We start from the raw sequence: 18,969 nt of genomic DNA, 5'->3' as shown, positions 1-18,969 counted from the left end.
GTGTGCCTTTTATCTCCCCTGCTAACAGTCTCTGTCAGTGTAGCCTTCTATCCCCACTGCTAACAGTCTTGGTCAGTGAGCCTTTCTACCCCCCCCTGTAACAGTCTATGTCCGTTAGCCTTCTATCCCCCTGCTAACAGTCCTATGGTCGTGTAGCTTCTATCCCCTGCTAACATCTGTCAGTTAGCCTTCTATCCCCCCCTGCTAACAGTCTCTGTCAGTGTAGCCTTCTATCCCCATGCTAAAGTCTATGGTCAGTGTAGCTTCTATCCCCCCTGCTAACAGTCTATGGTCAGTGTAGCCTTCTATCCCCCTGCTACGTTCTATGGTCAGTGAGCTTCTTCCCCCTGCTAACAGTCTCGTGGTCAGTGTAACCTTCTGTCCCCCTGTATGTCTATGTCAGTGTCAGCCTTCTAGATCCCCCCCTGCTAACAGTCTCTGTCAGTGTAGCCTTCTATCCCCCTGCTAACAGTCTCTGGTCAGTGTAGCCTTCTATCCCCCTGCTAAAGTCTATGTCAGTGTAGCCTTCTATCCCCCCTGCTAACAGTCTATGCAGTTGTACGCACGTCTATGGTCAGTGTAGCCTCCTGTCCCCCTGCTACAGTCTAGCAGTCGTAACTCTGTCCCCTGCTAAAGTCTATGTCAGTGTAGCCGTCTGTCCCCCTGCTACAGTCTATGGTCAGTGTAGCCTCTATCCCCACTGCTAACAGTCTATGGTCAGTGTAGCCTTCTATCCCCTGCTACAGTCTATGGTCCGTGTAGCCTTCTATCCCCTGCTAACAGTTCTATGGTCAGTGTACGCCTTCTATCCCCCTACTAACAGTCATGGTCAGTGTGCCTTCTATCCCCCTATCAACAGTCTATGGTCAGTGTAGCCTTCTATCCCCCCTGTTAACAGTTCTATGGTCAGTGTAGCCTTCTATCCCCCCTGCTAACAGTCTCCGTGTCAGTGTAGCCTTCTCATCCCTACTAACTAGTCTATCTGGTTCAGTGTAGCTTCTATCTCCATGTTAACAGTCTATGGTCAGTGTAGCTTCTATCCCCCATGTTAACAGTCTTAGGTCAGTGTAGCTTCTATCCCCCCCGTAACGTCTATGGTCAGTGTAGCCTTCTATCCCCTGCTAACAGTCTATGGTCAGTGTAGCCTTCTATCCCCCCTGTAACAGTCTATGGTCAGTGTAGCTTCTACCCCCCCTGCTAACAGCTCTATGGTCAGTGTAGCTTCTATCCCCCCCTGCTAACAGTCTCTTCAGTTAGCCTTCTATCACCCATGTAACAGTCTATGGTCAGTGTAGCCTTCTATCCCCCCTGTAACAGTCTCTGTCAGTGTAGCCTTCTATCCCCCTGCTAAACAGTCTATGGTCAGTGTAGCCTTCTATCCCCCCCTGCTAACAGTCTAGGTCAGTGAGCCTTCTATCCCCCGCCTGCTAACAGTCTATGGTCAGTGTACGCCTTCTGTCCCCCTGCTAACAGTCTATGGGGTTCCCCAAGTTTTTTGGGGTAGCCTTCTATCCCCTGCTAACGTCTATGTAGTGTGCCTTCTATCCCCATGTTAACAGGTCTATGGTCAGTGTAGCTTCTATCCCCTGCTAACAGCTCTAATGGTCAGTGTAGCCTTCTATCCCCCCTGCTAACAGTCTTATGTCAGGGTAGCTTATCCCCCCTGCAACAGTTATGGTCAGTTAGCCTTCTATCCCCTACTAACAGTCTATGTCAGTGTAGCCTTCTATCCCCATCACTAACAGTCTATGGTCAGTGTAGCCTTCTATCCCCCCTGTACAGTCTATGGTCAGTGTAGCCTTCTATCCCCCCTGTTAACAGTCTATGTCAGTGTAGCCTTTATCCCCCACTGCTATACAGTCTATGGTCAGTGTAGCCTTCTTTATCCCCCTGCTAACAATCTATCGTCAGTGTAGCCTCTATCCCCCCTGCAACAGTCTATGGTCAGTGTAGCCTTCTATCCCCCTGCTAACAGTCTTATGGTCAGTGTAGCCTTCTATCCCCCTGTAACAGTCTATGGTCAGTGTAGCCTTCTATCCCCCTGCTAACAGTCTACGTAGTGTAGCTTCTATCCCCCTGCTACAGTCTATGGTCAGTGTAGCCTTCTATCCCCCCTGCTAACAGTCTCTGTCAGTGTAGCCTTCTGTCCCCTTGCTAACAGTCTTGGTCAGTGTAGCTTCTATCCCCCTGCTAACAGTCTCTGTCAGTTGTAGCCTTCTATCCCCCTGCTAACAGTCTATGGTCAGTGTAGCCTTCTATCCCCCTGCTAACAGTCTATGGTCGTGTAGCCTTCTATCCCCCTGCTAACAGTCTATGGTCAGTGTAGCCTTCTATCCCCCTGCTAACGTCTCTGCCAGTGTAGTCTTCTATCCCCCTGCTAACAGTCTATGGTCAGTGTAGCCGTCTATCCCCTGCTAACATTCTATGTCAGTGTAGCCTTCTATCCCCCCTGCTAAGTCTATATGGTCAGTGTAGCCTTCTATCCCCCCCTGCTAACAGTCTTGGTCAGTGTAGCCTTCTATCCCCCTGCTAACAGTCTATGGTCAGTGTAGCCTTCTATCCCCCCTGCTAACAGTCTCTGTCAGTGTAGCCTTCTATCCCCCCTGCTAACAGTCTAATGGTCAGTGTAGCCTTCTATCCCCCCTGCTAACATCTCTGCAGTCGTAGCCTTTATCCCCCCCTGCTAACAGTCTATGGTCAGTGTAGCCCTTCTATCCCCCCTGCTAACAGTCTATGGTCAGTGTAGCCTTCTATCCCCCTGCTAAACAGTCTCTGCCAGTGTAGTCTTCTATCCCCTGCTAACCAGTCTATGTCATGTACTTCTATCCTCTGCTAACGTCTATGTCACGTGTAGCATTCTATCCCCCCTGCTAACAGTCTATGGTCAGTGTAGCCTTCTATCCCCCCTGCTAACAGTCTCTGTCAGTGTAGCCTTCTATCCCCCTGCTAACAGTCTATGGTCAGTGTAGCCTTCTATCCCCTCTGCTAACAGTCTCTGTCAGTGTAGCCTTCTATCCCCCTGCTAACAGTCTATGGTCAGTGTAGCTTCTATCCCCCTGCTAACAGTCTCTGTCAGTGTAGCCTTCTATCCCCCTGCTAACAGTCTATGGTCAGTGTAGCCTTCTACTATCCCCCCTGCTAACAGTCTCTGTCAGTTAGCCTTCTATCCCCCCTCGCTAACAGTCTATGTCAGTGTGCCTTCTATCCCCCCTGCTACAGTCTAATGGTCAGTGTAGCCTTCTTCCCCCCTGCTAGCAGCTATCGGTCAGTGTAGCCTTCTATCCCCCCTGCTAACAGTCTCTGCCAGTGTAGTCTTCTATCCCCCTGCTAACAGTCTCATGGTCAGTGTAGCCGTCTCCCCCTGCTAACAGTCTATGTCAGTGTAGCCTTCTATCCCCCTGCTAACAGTCCTATGGTCAGGTAGCCTTCTATATCCCCCTGCTACACAGTCTTCTGTCAGTGTAGCCCTCTATCCCCTGCTAACAGTCTATGTCAGTGTAGCCTTCTATCCCCCCTGCTAACAGTTCCTCTGTCAGTGTAGCCTTCTATCCCCCCTGCTAACAGTCTATGGTCAGTGTAGCCTTCTATCCCCCTGCTAACAGTCTCTGCCAGTGTAGCCTTCTATCCCCCTGCTAACAGTCTATGGTCAGTGTAGCCTTCTATCCCCCTGCTAACAGTCTATGGTCAGTTGTAGCCTTCTATCCCCCTGCTAACAGTCCTCTGCCAGTGTAGTCTTCTATCCCCTGCTAACAGTCTATGGTCAGTGTAGCTTCTATCCCCTGCTAACAGTCTATGGTCAGTGTACCTTCTATCCCCCTGCTAACAGTCATGGTCAGTGTGCCTTCTATCCCCCCTGCTAACAGTCTCTGTCAGTGTAGCCTCTATCCCCCTGCTAACAGTCTATGTCAGTGTAGCCTTCTATCCCCTCTGCTAACAGTCTCTGTCAGTTGTAAGCCTTCTATCCCCCCTGCTAACAGTCTTGGTCAGTGTAGCCTTCTATCCCCCTGCTAACAGTCTCTGTCAGTGTAGCCTTCTATCCCCCCTGCTAAAGTCTATGTCAGTGTAGCCTTCTATCCCCTGCTACAGTCTCTGTCAGTGTAGCCTTCTATCCCCCTGCTAACAGTCTATGGTCAGTGTAGCTTCTCCCCCTGCTAACAGTCTATGTCAGTGTAGCTTCTATCCCCCCTGCTAACAGTCTCTGTCAGTGTAGCCTTCTATCCCGTATGCTAACAGTCTTGTCAGTGTAGCTTCTATCCCCCTGCTAACAGTCTATGGTCAGTGTAGCCTTCTATCCCCCCTGCTAACAGTCTATGGTCAGTGTAGCCTTCTATCCCCCTGCTAACAGTCTATGTCAGTGTAGCTTCTATCCCCCTGCTAACAGCTATGGTCAGTGTTAGCCTTCTATCCCCCCTGCTAACAAGTCTTGTCAGTGTAGCCTTCTATCCCCCTGCTAACAGTCTTGTCAGTGTACGCCTTCTATCCCCCCTGCTAACAGTCTATGTCAGTGTAGCCTTCTATCCCTGCTAACAGTCTATGGTCAGTTAGCCTTCTATCCCCTGCTAACAGTCTATGGTCAGTGTAGCCTTCTATCCCCCTGCTAACAGTCTATGGTCCGGGTGGGCAACTGGCAGCCCTCCTTTTATTAGTCACTCTTCATTCATGATGCATATAAAACATTGAAAATGTGTACAATTGCAGGGGCTGCTAAAATGTTTTGCCCGCAAGGTGAGTAGGGGGACCATTGCACATCTGATCTATTGGTCAGTACCACACAACTCCTTGTCAGTCACATGCTCAGGATAATATCAGGCACTCTGTAGCATACAGGGCAGTGCAGGCCGCAGGATGAGGGCACACGCGCAACGCCGCCACAGTCAAAGCAAGCCGCAAGCGTCAGGAACACAGCCGACAGGAGACGAAAGCTGCGGCGGCTAGGACACGCCTACGGAGAGGAAGGCAGTACAGGACCAGCCGCACAGGGCAGTACAGGACACAGCCTACAGGGCAGGAACAAGACAACATCCCTACGGGTATACAGGACACAAAGCCCTACAGGGCAGTACAGGAACACAGCCCTACAGGGCAGTACAAGGACACACGCTACAGGCAGTACACGACACAGCCCTAGCAGGGCCAGTCAGGACAAGCCTACAGGGCAGACAGGACCACAGCCCTAACAGGCAGTACAGGACAGTACAGGTCTACAGGACGCCATACAGGAGCAGCAGCACCTACAAGGGCTACAGGACACTAACGCATAGACCACCCTACAGTGCAGTACAAGGACACAGCCCTAGCAGACAGGCACAGCCCGTACAGGAACAGCCCTACAGGGCAGTACCAGACACACCATACAGGGCAGTACAAGGACACAGCAGGAGAGCATTACAGAGGGATGATTGTGTCCACAAGCATCTGTTGAAACTGTATACCAGAACCCACACACACACCATCTCCATCACAACACACTCTCAGACAACTCGCTCCCTCTCACATGCGCACACACAGGACACCAGGGTTCATCTGTGGACACGAGATGGAATGGAAAAATTACTCTGTTCCAATAAGAGAGGAAAACACTCTTTCCTCCTAATTCTGTTGTGTAGTGTGTGGTGGCTGTGTGTAGTTCGTGTGTAGTGTGTGCTGTGTGTGAAACCTAACTAAGGGGGAACAGGCTAATCTAACTCTACTCGTGGGTCACTGGAGCTGGCATGGGAACACAGCACATTCACACAACAGGCACGTAAGAACGTAGTACACACCACACACCACACACACAACACACATCACCACACACACACACACCAGCCAGCATGAAAAACGCATACCATTCATAAGTTTGAACACACCTACTCATTCAAGGGTTCTTTCATTATTTGTACTATTTTCTTTACAATGTAGAATAATAGTGAAGACATCAACAACTATAAATAAACAGTATGATCATGTCAGTTAACCACAAAAAGTTTTAAATATCAAAATATCTTTTTTTTGAGATTCTTCAAATTCGGACCGTGTTGCCTTGAGTAGTCATCATGAGGTAGTCACGCTGAATGCATTTAAATTACAGTGCCTTGTTAAAATTAATATGTAGAATTTATTTCTAATGCATTGAGCCAATCAGTTGTGCTGTACAAAGTAGAGGGTGGTATACACAAGATAGCACTATGGAACTTTGAACGTTTCTTCAAGTGCCGTCTCAAAAACCATCACCAGGTATGATTGAAACTGGCTCTCTATGAGTACGCCAGCAGGAAAGAGACTCAGAGTTACCTCTGCTGCAGAGGATAATAATTAACCTGTTTGGCTGCAGGGGCAGATTGAAGTAGCTCTGATAAAGGTGCCATTTCAATCGGCTCGTACTCAATTCTTGCTCGTACAATATGCATATTATTATTACTATTGGATAGAAAACACTCTCTAGTTTCTAAAACCGTTTGAATATAACTGGGTAAAACAGAAACTCATTTGGCAGCAAACCTCTGACCAGGAAGTGGAAAGTCCTGAAAACCGATGCCTCTGTTCTCAGGCTGCCTATAATAGGCATGATACGTGTACTTAGTATACATGCACATCATACACCTTCCATAGATTCCAAGAGCATGAGAGAAGAAATGAGGGTTTATCTTTGGGCTGAGGTGGAATAAATCCTTTGGAATGAGTGTCACCCATTCCTTGTTTTCTGGAAGCCGAGGATGGACCTTGAATTCGCTTTCTGGAAAGCCTGTCGTTATAGGCGACTACTATCTCCGGCTGTTATTTATTTGATACATGTGGCAAATCATCGTAAGTATGTTTTTTTTCATATAGATTTTTATTACGATTATTGAATTTTTTCGGGACGTTTAGGCGTGTTTGCTTTTCTGCGCTATGTTTTCAGGAAGGAGAGCTTCGCCCACCTTTGCTAAGCTTTCTGTGCTAATTGACTGGAGAAGAGGACGTTCTAGAATCCAAAAAACGATGTTCTGACAAAGGACCTTGTAACAACATTCTGAGGAAGCATCATTCAAAAGTAGACCCATTTTATTTATGCTATTCATATATCGTCGAACTTTCTATTAGTTTGTGCCCAGGTTTTGGGCACTTCTCTCGCCATAACGTAAGCTTATGTCGTTAATGAATTATTTTTAGAATCAACCACTGCGATTGCATTAAGAACTCAGTTTATCTATCTTTCTATACAACAAGTATTTAGTATTTATAAATAGTTATTGGTCAGAATATGTGAGTGTCAATAAATACGACGTTGTGGAGAAAAGAGCTACGTTTTAGCACAATTAAAACACTGATTTCAGCTCTAAATATGCACATTTGTCGAAACAAAAACATAATGTGTATGTTATACCTTGATGTTATAGGACTTCATCTGATGAAGTTATCAAGGTTAGTCAAAAAATTAACTCTTTGCTGTTTGTACGGATCGCCTAACTTTTGCTGTGGGAAATGGCTTGTTTCTGGCTATTGTGGTAAGCTATATATGCCTAATATTGGTGTTTTCGCTGTAAAACACTTTAAGCAATCGGAAATATTGCTGGAATCACAAGATGCCTGTCTTTCATGTCTGTACAACCATGTAATTTTTCAGGAAGTTTTACTGATGAGTATGTTAGGTACTTTGGACGTTGGTGTCTGTAAATTACTCTGGCTGCTTCGTGTAGCTATTTCTGAGGTAGCTGTGATGGTAGCAGCAAGTAAAACTGATTGTATACTCAAATATGCACATTTTCGAACAAAAACAATAGATTTAATTGTTGTAACATGTTATACGGAACTGTCATCTGATGAACTTGCTTTCTTGGTTAGTTTGGTTGGATCTTGTTTAGTTATGTTGGTTTGTGCATGCTACCTGTGCTGGAAACAATGTCTGTCCTTTTTTGTATTTGTGGTGAGCTAACATAATATACGTGTGTTTCCGTACAAAACATTTTTAAAAATTCGACATTGTTGGCTGGATTCACAAGAGTGTTTATCTTCAAATGCTGTATGGACTTACGTTAATGTGGTGTGCAAGTTAAAATTTTCAAAAAAATAATTTTGAATTCGCCCCTGCACTTGAGCTGGCTGTTGTCCAAAGTTGTACCGGACGTCGGGCTGCACCAGGAAAGAAGTTTAAAGTAACTGCACTCAGATGCAGCCAAAATAAAATGCTCACAGAGTTCAAGTAACACAAACAGCATCTCAACATCAACGTTCAGCAGGAGACTGCGTGATTCAGGCATCGATTGTCGAAATTGCAGCAAAACCACTACTATAGGACAATTCCAATAAGAAGAAGAGACTTGCCTTGGCCAAAAACCGAGCATGTGACATTTAGACCTGTGGAAATCGGTCCTTGGTATGATGAGTCCAAATGTGCATTTTTTGTTCCAACCGTCCGTTCTTCATGAGACACAGAGAGGATGATCTTGCCTGTGTGGGTTTCCCACCGTGAAGCATGAGGAAGTAGGTATGAGTGTGGGAGTACTTTGGCTTGGTGACACTGGGCAGTCATTAGTTAGCAATCACACTTAACCAGCATGCCTACCACAGCATCGCCAGCAATACGACCATACCCTGTGTTGCCGCTTAAGTGGCGATATAATTTTGTTTTTCCACAGAACAATGACCCAAGCACCCTCCAAGGCTGTGTAAGGGGCATTTGACCTGAGAAGGAGAGTGATAGAGTGCTGCTCATATGACGGCCTTACATCACTCTGCTCAACCTCCAATTAGATGATTTGGGATGAGTTGACCCGACAGAGTAGAGAAAGCAGCCAACAGGCTTCAGCATAATGTGGAACTCTTTCAAACTTTGGAAAGCATTCTCATAAGCTGGTTGAGAGAAATGCCAAGAGTGCTGGAAGCTGTCATCAAGGAAAACTTACACAAACATACATGATATACAAACCTGGCAGTACATGTATGAACTACACACTATTCTGGACCCCCCTTTTTCGACTGCTATTTGCCTTCTTTCCCCTGACCTGACACAGAACAACCCCGAATAATTCTCTTCACAGCCACATACACGCTCCCCTCTCCTCACACGTTTGTGCTCTCACTACATGCCCCTCTTCCTCGAGAGCTATGGCACTCCCCTTTTCTCTCCTCCCGCATCCCCTTTACATTATTCCTCTTGAGTCAGTAAGGAAGGGAAAGGACGAGAAAGAAAAAAAAAAGAAGGCTCGCGAGAGGGAAAGAGGAAGAGAGAGAGAGGCAAAGAGAAAAGAGGAGAGAGAAAAAGAAAAGAGAGAGAGAAAGAAAAAAGAGAGACGAGAGAGAGAAAGAAGAGAGAGAGAGAGATCTAGAGGAAAGAGAGAAGAAGAGAGAAGAAAGGAAGACAGAGAAGAAAAAAGACGAGACGAGAGAAAGAAAGAGAGATCTAGAGGGAAGAGAGAGAGAGAGAGCAGGATTAGAGAAAGAGAGTTGTGGGAAGATGGAGAGATGAGAGAAGAAGAAAAAAGATAGAAGAGAGAGCTAGAGGAAGAGGGGAAAGAGAGAGTTGAGAGAAGAAGAGGGAAGAGAGCGAGAGAGAGAACAATGAATGAAAAAAGGTAAAATACAACAAACCCGACACAGCTTAGAACCACATACTGACCGATGCAGGGGCAAAAAACATTACAGCGTGCTACATGCGCTGCCGCCTGACGGCCAACAAAATCGTATCATTCCCCCTTGTAACAATCATACCTGTTAATTGAAAGCATTACAGGTGACAACCTCTATGAAGCTGCGTGAAGAAGCCAAGAGTGTCGCAAAAGCTGCACAAGGAAAAGGGTGGTCTTTGAGGGAACTAAAATATATTTCGATTTTTTTCACCACTTTTTTTTGTACTACATTCCATGTGTTATTTCATAGTTGTAATGTGTTCACTATTATTTTACAATGTAATAAAATAGTCAAAAATAAAGAAAAACCCTTGAATCAGTAAGTGCGTCCAAACTTGTTGACTGTGCGTATTTGTAGACACAAACAACGGGCATGTACTAGATAACATCACAAACTATCCGACTCCCCTTGTTTCACTGCTATTCCTTCTTCTCCCCTGACTTCTGAAACAGCATACACCCTGGAATATTCTCTTCACACACAACATACACGCTCCCCCTCTCCTCACACGTTTGCTCCTTCACTACATGCTCTCTTCTCGAGAGCTAATGGCACTCCTTTTTCCTCTCTCCCATCCCTCTTTCATTTTTGGGGAAACTCTGTAGAAGGAAGAAACCTTGCTCAGGTCCATCCTCACCTGAAGTCGTCCGTAGAGCGCGGCCAGGTCCAGGGGCGTCTCGTCGCGGCTGTTCCTCATGGTGGGGTCTGTCAGCTCCTGCAGTAGGATGGACACCACCTCAGAGTGGCCGTACTGGGCCGCACAGTGCAGCGCTGTCTCCCTCTCATGGTTCTGTATGCAGGGGGGAACAACTGTCTGAGTAAAAAAACTATGTATCGCTTCACAATATGGATCCATCTATTATGTTGACCTCATGGACTGTCAGTCTTTGCATCCACAGCTCCATCTACTGTGTGGGACAAACTCTAGTGTCACACACACAGTTGACCAGAGGACTCTCCTGAATCTCCAGGGCAGTGTTCTTCTCTTCAACCCAATTCATCTGTCCCAGAACTGCCCACAGTAGCCTTCTATCCCCCCCTGCTGTCCGTCTATGGTCAGTGTAGCCTTCTATCCCCCCCTGCTGTCCGTCTATGGTCAGTGTAGCCTTCTATCCCCCCTGCTAACAGTCTATGGTCAGTGTAGCCTTCTATCCCCCCTGCTAACAGTCTATGGTCAGTGTAGCCTTCTATCCCCCCTGCTAACAGTCTATGGTCAGTGTAGCCTTCTATCCCCCCCTGCTAACAGTCTATGGTCAGGGATGGGCAACTGGCAGCCCTCCTTTTATTAGTCACTCTCATTCAGATGTCATATAAAACATTGAAAATGTGTACAATTGCAGGGGGGCTGCTAAAATGTTTTGCCCGCAAGGTGAGGTAGGGGGGACCATTGCACATCCATGATCTATGGTCAGTACCACACAACCTCCTTGTCAGGTCACATGCTCAGGATAATATCAGGGCACTCTGTAGCATACAGGGCAGTGCAGGGCACAGCCGCACAGAGCAGTGCAGGGCACAGCCGCGCAGGGCACAGCCGCGCAGGGCAGTACAGAGCACAGCCGCACAGGGCAGTACAGGACACAGCCGTACAGGGCAGTACAGGACACAGCTCTACGGGGCAGTGTAGGACACAGCCCTACGGGGTAGTACAGGACACAGCCCTACAGGGCAGTACAGGACACAGCCCTACAGGGCAGTACAGGACACAGCCCTACAGGGCAGTACAGGACACAGCCCTACAGGGCAGTACAGGACACAGCCACCCCGTAGGCTGTGTCCTACACTGCCCCGCTAGAGCTTGTTCCTGTACTGCCCTGTACGGCTGTGTCCTGTACTGCCCTGTGCGGCTTGCTCTTGTACTGCCCTGCGCGGCTGTCCCTGCGCGGCTGTGCCCTGCACTGCTCTGTGCGGCTGTGCCCTGCACTGCCCTGTATGCTACAGAGTGCCCTGATATTATCCTGAGCATGTGACCTGACAAGGAGTTGTGTGGTACTGACCATAGATCATGGATGTGCAATGGTCCCCCCACCCTCACCTTGCGGGCAAAACATTTTAGCAGCCCCCCTGCAATTGTACACATTTTCAATGTTTTATATGACATCTGAATGAGAGTGACTAATAAAAGGAGGGCTGCCAGTTGCCCACCCGGACCATAGACTGTTAGCAGGGGGATAGAAGGCTACACTGACCATAGACTGTTAGCAGGGGGATAGAAGGCTACACTGACCATAGACTGTTAGCAGGGATAGAAGGCTACACTGACCATAGGACTGTTAGCAGGGGGGATAGAAGGCTACACTGACCATAGACTGTTAGCAGGGGGCATAGAAGGCCTACACTGACCAAGACTTGTTAGCAGGGGGGATAAAGGCGTACACTGACCATAGACTGTTAGCAGGGGGATAGAAGGCTACACTGACCATAGACTGTTAGCAGGGGGATAGAAGGCTACACTGACCATTAGACTGTTGCAGGGGGGATAGAAGGCTACACTGACCATAGACTGTTAGCAGGGGGGATAGAAGCTACACGACATAGACTGTTAGCAGGGGATAGAAGGCTACACTGACAGAGACTGTTAGCAGGGGATAGAAGCTACCACTGACCATAGACTGTTAGCAGGGGAGAGAAGGCTACAGCTGACCATAGACTGTTTAGCAGGGCGGATAGAAGGCTACACTGACAGAGACTGTTAGCAGGGGGGATAGAAGGCTACACTGACCATAGACTGTTAGCAGGGGGATAGAAGGTACACTGACAGAGACTGTTAGGCAGGGGGATAGAAGGCTACACTGACATAGACTGTTAGCAGGGGGGATAGAAGGCTACACTGACAGAGACTGTTAGCAGAGGGGGATAGAAGGCTACACTGACCATAGACTGTTAGAGGGGGATAGGAGGCTACACTGACAGAGACTGTTAGCAGGGGGATAGAGGCTACACTGACCATGACTGTTAGCAGGGGGATAGAAGGCTACACTGACCATAGACTGTTAGCAGGGGATAGAAGGCTACACTGACCATAGCTGTTAGCAGGGGATAGAAGACTACACTGGCAGAGACTGTTAGCAGGGGGATAGAAGGTACAACTGACCGATAGACTGTTAGCAGGGGATAGAAGGCTACACTGACCATAGACTGTTAGCAGGGGGGATAGAAGGCTACACTGGCAGAGACTGTTAGCAGGGGGATAGAAGGCTACACGACCATAGACTGTTAGCAGGGGGGATAGAAGGCTACACTGACAGAGAACTGTTAGCAGGGGGGATAGAAGGCTACACTGACCATAGACTGTTAGCCGGGGATAGAGGGCTACACTGACAGAGACTGTTAGCAGGGGGGATAGAAGGCTACACTGACCATAGAGCTGTTAGCAGGGGGATAGAAGGCTACACTGACCATAGACTGTTAGGCAGGGAAGACGCTACACTGACCATAGACTGTTAGCAGGGGGATAGAAGACTACACTGGCAGAGACTGTTAGCAGGGGGGATAGAAGGCTACACTGACCATAGCTGTAGCAGGGGGAAGAAGGCTACACTGACCATAGACTGTTAGCAGGGGGGATAGAAGGCTACACTGACCATAGACTGTTTAGCAGGGGGGATAGAAGGCTACACTGACAGAGACTGTTAGCAGGGGGGATAGAAGGCTACACTGACCATAGACTGTTAGCAGGGGGATAGAAGGCTACACTGACAGAGACTGTTAGCAGGGGGGATAGAAGGCTACACTGACCATAGACTGTTAGCAGGGGGATAGAAGGCTACACTGGACAGAGACTGTTAGCAGAGGGGGATAGAAGGCTCACGGACCATAGACTGTTAGCAGGGGGATAGAAGGCTACACTGACAGAGACTGTTAGCAGGGGGGATAGAAGGCTACACTGACCATAGACTGTTAGCAGGGGGGATAGAAGGCTCACTGACCATAGACTGTTAGCAGGGATAGAAGCTACACTGACCATAGACTGGTTAGCAGCGGGATAGAGACTACACTGGCAGAGACTGTTAGCAGGGGGATAGAAGGCTACACTGACCATAGACTGTTAGCAGGGGGGATAGAAGGGCTACACTGACCATAGACTGTTAGCAGGGGGGATAGAAGGTACACTGGCAGAGACTGTTAGCAGGGGGGATAGAAGGCTACACTGACCATAGACTGTTAGCAGGGGGGATAGAAGGCTACACTGACAGAGACTGTTAGCAGGGGGGATAGAAGGCTACACTGACCATAGACTGTTTAGCAGGGGGATAGAAGGCTACACTGACAGAGACTGTTAGCAGGGGGGGATAGAAGGCCACTGACCATAGACTTTAGCAGGGGGGATAGGAGGCTACACTGACATAGATGTTAGCAGGGGATAGACGGCTACACTGACCATAGACTGTTAGCAGGGGGATAGAAGACTACACTGGCAGAGACTGGTTAGCAGGGGGATAGAAGGCTACACTGACCATAGACTGTTAGCAGGGGATAGAAGGCTACACTGACCATAGACTGTTAGCAGGGGGGATAGAAGGCTACACTGACCATAGACTGTTAGCAGGGGGGATAGAAGGCTACACTGACAGAGACTGTTAGCAGGGGGGATAGAAGGCTAACACTGACCATAGACTGTTAGCAAGGGGGATCAGAAGGCTACACTGACAGAGACTGTTAGCAGGGGGGATAGAAGGCTACACTGACCATAGACTGTATAGCAGGGGGATAGAAGCTACACTCGTAGACTGTTAGCAGGGGGGATAGAAGGCTACACTGACCATAGACTGTTAGCAGGGGGATAGAAGGCTACACTTGACCATAGACTGTTAGCAGGGGGATAGAAGGCTACACTGACCATAGACTGTTAGCAGGGGGATAGAAGGCTACACTGACCATAGATTGTTAGCAGGGGGGATAGAAGGCTACACTGACCATAGACATGTTAGCAGTGGGGGATAGAAGGCTACACTGACCATAGACTGTTAACAGGGGGGATAGAAGGCTACACTGACCCATAGACTGTTAACAGGGGGGATAGAAGGCTACACTGACCATAGACTGTTAGTAGGGGATAGAAGGCTACACTGACATAGACTGTTAGTAGGGGATAGAAGGCTAACGACCATAACTGTTAGCAGGGGGGTATAAGCTACCCTGACCATAAGACTGTTAGCAGGGGGGATAGAAGGCTACACTGACCATTAGACTGTTAGCAGGGGATAGAAGGCTACACTGACCATAGACTGTTAGCATGGGGATAGACAGGAATCAGATAGAGTCGGGATAGAGGCTTACCCAAAACTTTGGGCCTAGACTGTTAGCAGGGGGACAGAAGGCGTACACTGACATAGACTGTTAGCAGGGTCGGGGGATAGAAGGCTCACTGACCATAGACTGTAGCAGGGGCGGGATAGAAGGCTACACTGACCATAGCTGTTAGCAGGGGGATAGACAGGTACATGACAGAGACTGTTAGCAGGGGGGATGAAGGCTACACTGACATAGACTGTTACATGGGTGATAGAAGGCTACACTGACAGAGACTGTTAGGAGTGGGGGATAAGAAGCATACCAGCTGAGACCATAGATCTGTTTAGCAGGGGATTGGTAGAAGGCTACACTGACCATAGACTGTTAGCAGGGGGGATAGAAGGCTACACTGACCATAGAACTGTTAGCAGGGGGGATAGAAGGCTACACTGACCATAGACGTTACAGGGGGAGAGAAAAGCTACACTTGACCTAGACTGTTAACATGGGGATAGAAGGCTACACTGACCATAGACTGTTAACAGGGAGATAGAAGGCTACACTGACCATAGACTGTTAGTAGGGGGGATAGAAGGCTACACTTGACACAGAGACTGTTAGCAGGGGGGATAGCAAGGCTACACTGACCATAGAACTGTTAACGGGGATAGAAGGCTACACTGACCATAGACTGTTGATAGGGGGATAGAAGGCTACACTGACCATGACTGTTAGTAGGGGGATAGAAGGCTACACTGACCATAGACTGTTAGCAGGGGATAGAAGGCTACACGACCATAGACTGTAGCAGGGGATAGAAGGCTACACTGACCATAGACTGTTAGCAGTGGGGATAAGAGGCTACACTGACCATAGACTGTAGCAGGGGGACAGACGGCTACACTGACAATAGACTGTTAGCAGTGGGACAGAGGTTACGACTGACTAGACTGTAAGCAGGGGGAAGGAGGCTACACACTGACCATAGACTGTAGGGGAGATGACACATCATAGACTGTTAGGGGGCGGATTAGAAGGCTACACTGACTAGACTTAGCAGGGGGATAGAAGGCTACACTGACCAAGACTGTTAGCAGGGGGGATCAGAAGGCTACACTGACAGAGACTGTTAGCGGGGGGGATAGAGGCTCACAAAACTGTTAGCGGATAAGGAAACATACAGTTGAGGGGCAGAAGGTTACACTGACCACGAGACTGTTAGCAGGGGGACAGAACGTACACTGACCATAGGAACTTAGCGAGGATAGAAGGCTAACACTTGACCATATGATGTTAGAGGGGGGATAGAAGCTACACTGACCATAGACTTTAGCAGGGGGATAGAAGGTACACTGACAGAGACTGTTAGCAGGGGGGGATAGAAGGGCACACTGACAGATGTTAGCAGGGGATAGAAGCTTACACTGACATAGACTGTTAGCAGGGGGGATAGAAGGCTACACGGACCATAGACTGTTAGCAGGGGGGGGTAGAAAGGCTACACTGACCAAGACTGTTAGCAGGGGGATAGAAGGCTACATGACAGAGACTTTAGCAGGGGAGATAAAAGGCCTACACTGACCATAGACGGACGCAGGGGGATAAGAAGGCTCATGACCATGACGGACGCTGGGGAGGATAGAGGCTACACTGACATAGACGGACAGCAGGGGGGATAGAAGCTCACTGACCATAGGACGGACAGCAGGGGCGATAGAAGGCTACACTGGGACGATAGAACGAGACAGCAGGGGGGATAGAAGCTTACACTGACCTAGACGGACAGCGAGGGGGGGATGAGACAAGCTACTGTGGGCAGTTCTGGGGACAGATGAATTGGGTTGAAGAAGAAAACCACTGCCCTGAGAGATTCAGGAGAGTCCTCTGGTCAACTGTGTGTGTGACACTAGAGTTTGTCCACACAGTAGATGGACGCTGTGGATGCAAAGACTGACAGTCCATGAGTCAACAACCTCCACCTGAATTTGCGATGGCCAGCGGTGAATGTGTCGAACGCCCATAGGGCCGCCTCCGCCCCCCCATTGATTTGTGACATACTGTTTCAGACAGTTTGTTACCCCTCATACAGAACACATGAAGGGAGACAGCGCTGCACTGTGCGGCCTACGGCCATTCTGAGTGGTGTCCATCCTACTGCAGGAGCTGAACAGACCCACCATGAGGACAGCCGCGACGGACGCCCTGGACCTGGCCGCGCTTACGGACGACTTCAGGTGAGGGATGGACCTGAGCAAGGTTTCTTCCTTCTACACGGTTCTCCCCAAACAATCTGCTTCTGATTCTGCTTGCATCTCGTTGTGGTCTAGCGCGGGTTACTGTAAAGTAATTGTGTCATTTTAAAAGGCTTTTATAGGCATTGAGAGAGGGAGAGCCTTTGACTAGTTTATTAGTTGTGCTAGTTCTAGCACTTACAACAAGAAATACACTAATAATATACAAAGTATGTGACACCCTTCAATTAGTGATTGGTGTTTCCACACACCGTGCTGACAGTGTAAGTAATTAGCACACAGGCCATTGCAATCTCCATTACAAACATTGGCAGTAGAATGGCCGTACTGAAGATTTCAGTGATTCAGACGTGGTTGCGTCATAGACTGTGACCTTCCAGAAAAGTCGTAAATCAAATTTTCTGCCTCGCTAGAGCTGCCCCAGTAACTATAGTACTGTTATTGTGAAGTGAAACATCTAGAGGGCAACAACGGCCTACATACGCAAAGTGTAGGCCACACAATTCACAGAATGGGACCATCAAGTGCGAACGGCGTAGCGTGTAAAAATGTCTGTCCTCGGTTGAAACACCACCGAGTCACAACTGTCTTGAAGCCAATGTCAGCCATGAGCTGTTTGTCGGGAGGTTCATGAAGATGGTTTCCATGGCGAGCAGCCGACACAAGCTAAGATGACCATGCCTCATGTCAAGGGTCTGGCTGGATGGTTGTAGAACTCGCCGCCATTGGACTCATTGAGCACTGATACGCGTTCTCTGGAGTAAGTTTATCACGCTTCACCATCTCGGCAGTCGACGGACGGATCAAGGTTTGGCGGCTTCCAGGAGAACACTGCCCAATGCTAGTGCCAACTGTTAAAGTTTGGCGGTAGAATAATGGTCTGGGCTGTTTTCATGGTTCGGGCTAGGCACCTTAAGTTCCAGTGAAAGGAAACATCCTTACGCCAGCATACAATGACATTCATATACGATTCTGGGCTTCAACTTTGTGGCACAGTTTTGGGAAGGTCTCTTTCCTGTTTCAGCATGACAATAACCCGTGCAGAAAACAAGGTGCATACAGAATGGTTTGTCAATTTGGTGTGGAAGAATTGACTGGTCTGCACAGAGCCTGGATCTCAACCACATCGACACTTTGGGATGATTAGTGGAAAGCAGACTGCGAGCCAGGCCTAATGCCCAACATCAGTGCCCCACCACACTAATGCTCTTAGTGGCCTGTAATGACAAGTCCCCGCAGCAATGTTTCCACATCTAGTAGAAAGCCTTCCCGAAGAGTGGAGGTGTAAAGGGGGACCAACTCATATAATGCCTGATGATTTTGAAATGAGATGTTCGACGAAGGAGGTGTCACACGTTTGGTCCTACGGGCTTGTGGCCTGACGTTGAAAAACAATCGGTATGTATACTGTAGGTAACGGAAAGGGCCTGTATCAAATAACACACATTTAGATCTTAGAACTCATGTCATCTGGGCTTGAACCCTCTCTCCTCCCCTCTCCTCCTTCCGCTCTTCCCAGGATGGTCGCATGTTGGTTGACCGCCACCCCAACCTGATGAGCAGCCACGGACAAGGCTCCCACACCCTGCACCTGGCGCCCGCAACGGGCCCACTCAGCCGTGCACACCCTGCTGAGGCAGGCATGGAGTTCAAACTCCCAGGTAGTGGTCTAGGGTCAGGGTCACTGTGGAATAGGGGTGGGTGGGTATCGGTGGGAGGGGGATGAGGAGGTGTCTACGGTTAAGTCTTTTTACTTCTGCAGGTGTGTTGTTGGGGGGGCACTCTTGCGTCCTTTCTAATACTCTTCAATACAAACATGTTCTCCTTAGAGGGAGGTGAAAAGGTGAGCTAAATGTCAACTCAGCCTTAAAGAAAATCTCTCTCTTTTTTATTC

The 18,969-nt window shown here is 48.5% G+C and overlaps 1 protein-coding gene across 1 annotated transcript in view; it reads right to left on the bottom strand.

Moving 5' to 3' along the window:
- LOC112075054 (ankyrin repeat and sterile alpha motif domain-containing protein 1B-like) overlaps nt 1-18,969 on the bottom strand; it is a 66,070-nt gene that overhangs the window by 10,390 nt on the left and 36,711 nt on the right. Inside the window, exon 3 of the mRNA XM_024142107.2 lies at nt 10,226-10,378. Coding sequence (XP_023997875.1) covers nt 10,226-10,378 — 153 coding nt within the window. The remainder of the gene's footprint in view (nt 1-10,225; nt 10,379-18,969) is intronic.

This window comes from Salvelinus sp. IW2-2015, unplaced genomic scaffold, assembly GCF_002910315.2.
Source record: "Salvelinus sp. IW2-2015 unplaced genomic scaffold, ASM291031v2 Un_scaffold2960, whole genome shotgun sequence".
NCBI classification, from domain to species: domain Eukaryota; kingdom Metazoa; phylum Chordata; class Actinopteri; order Salmoniformes; family Salmonidae; genus Salvelinus; species Salvelinus sp. IW2-2015.
The sequence above is the reverse complement of the archived record's forward strand: the minus strand, read 5'-3'. Positions and strand labels throughout refer to the sequence as shown.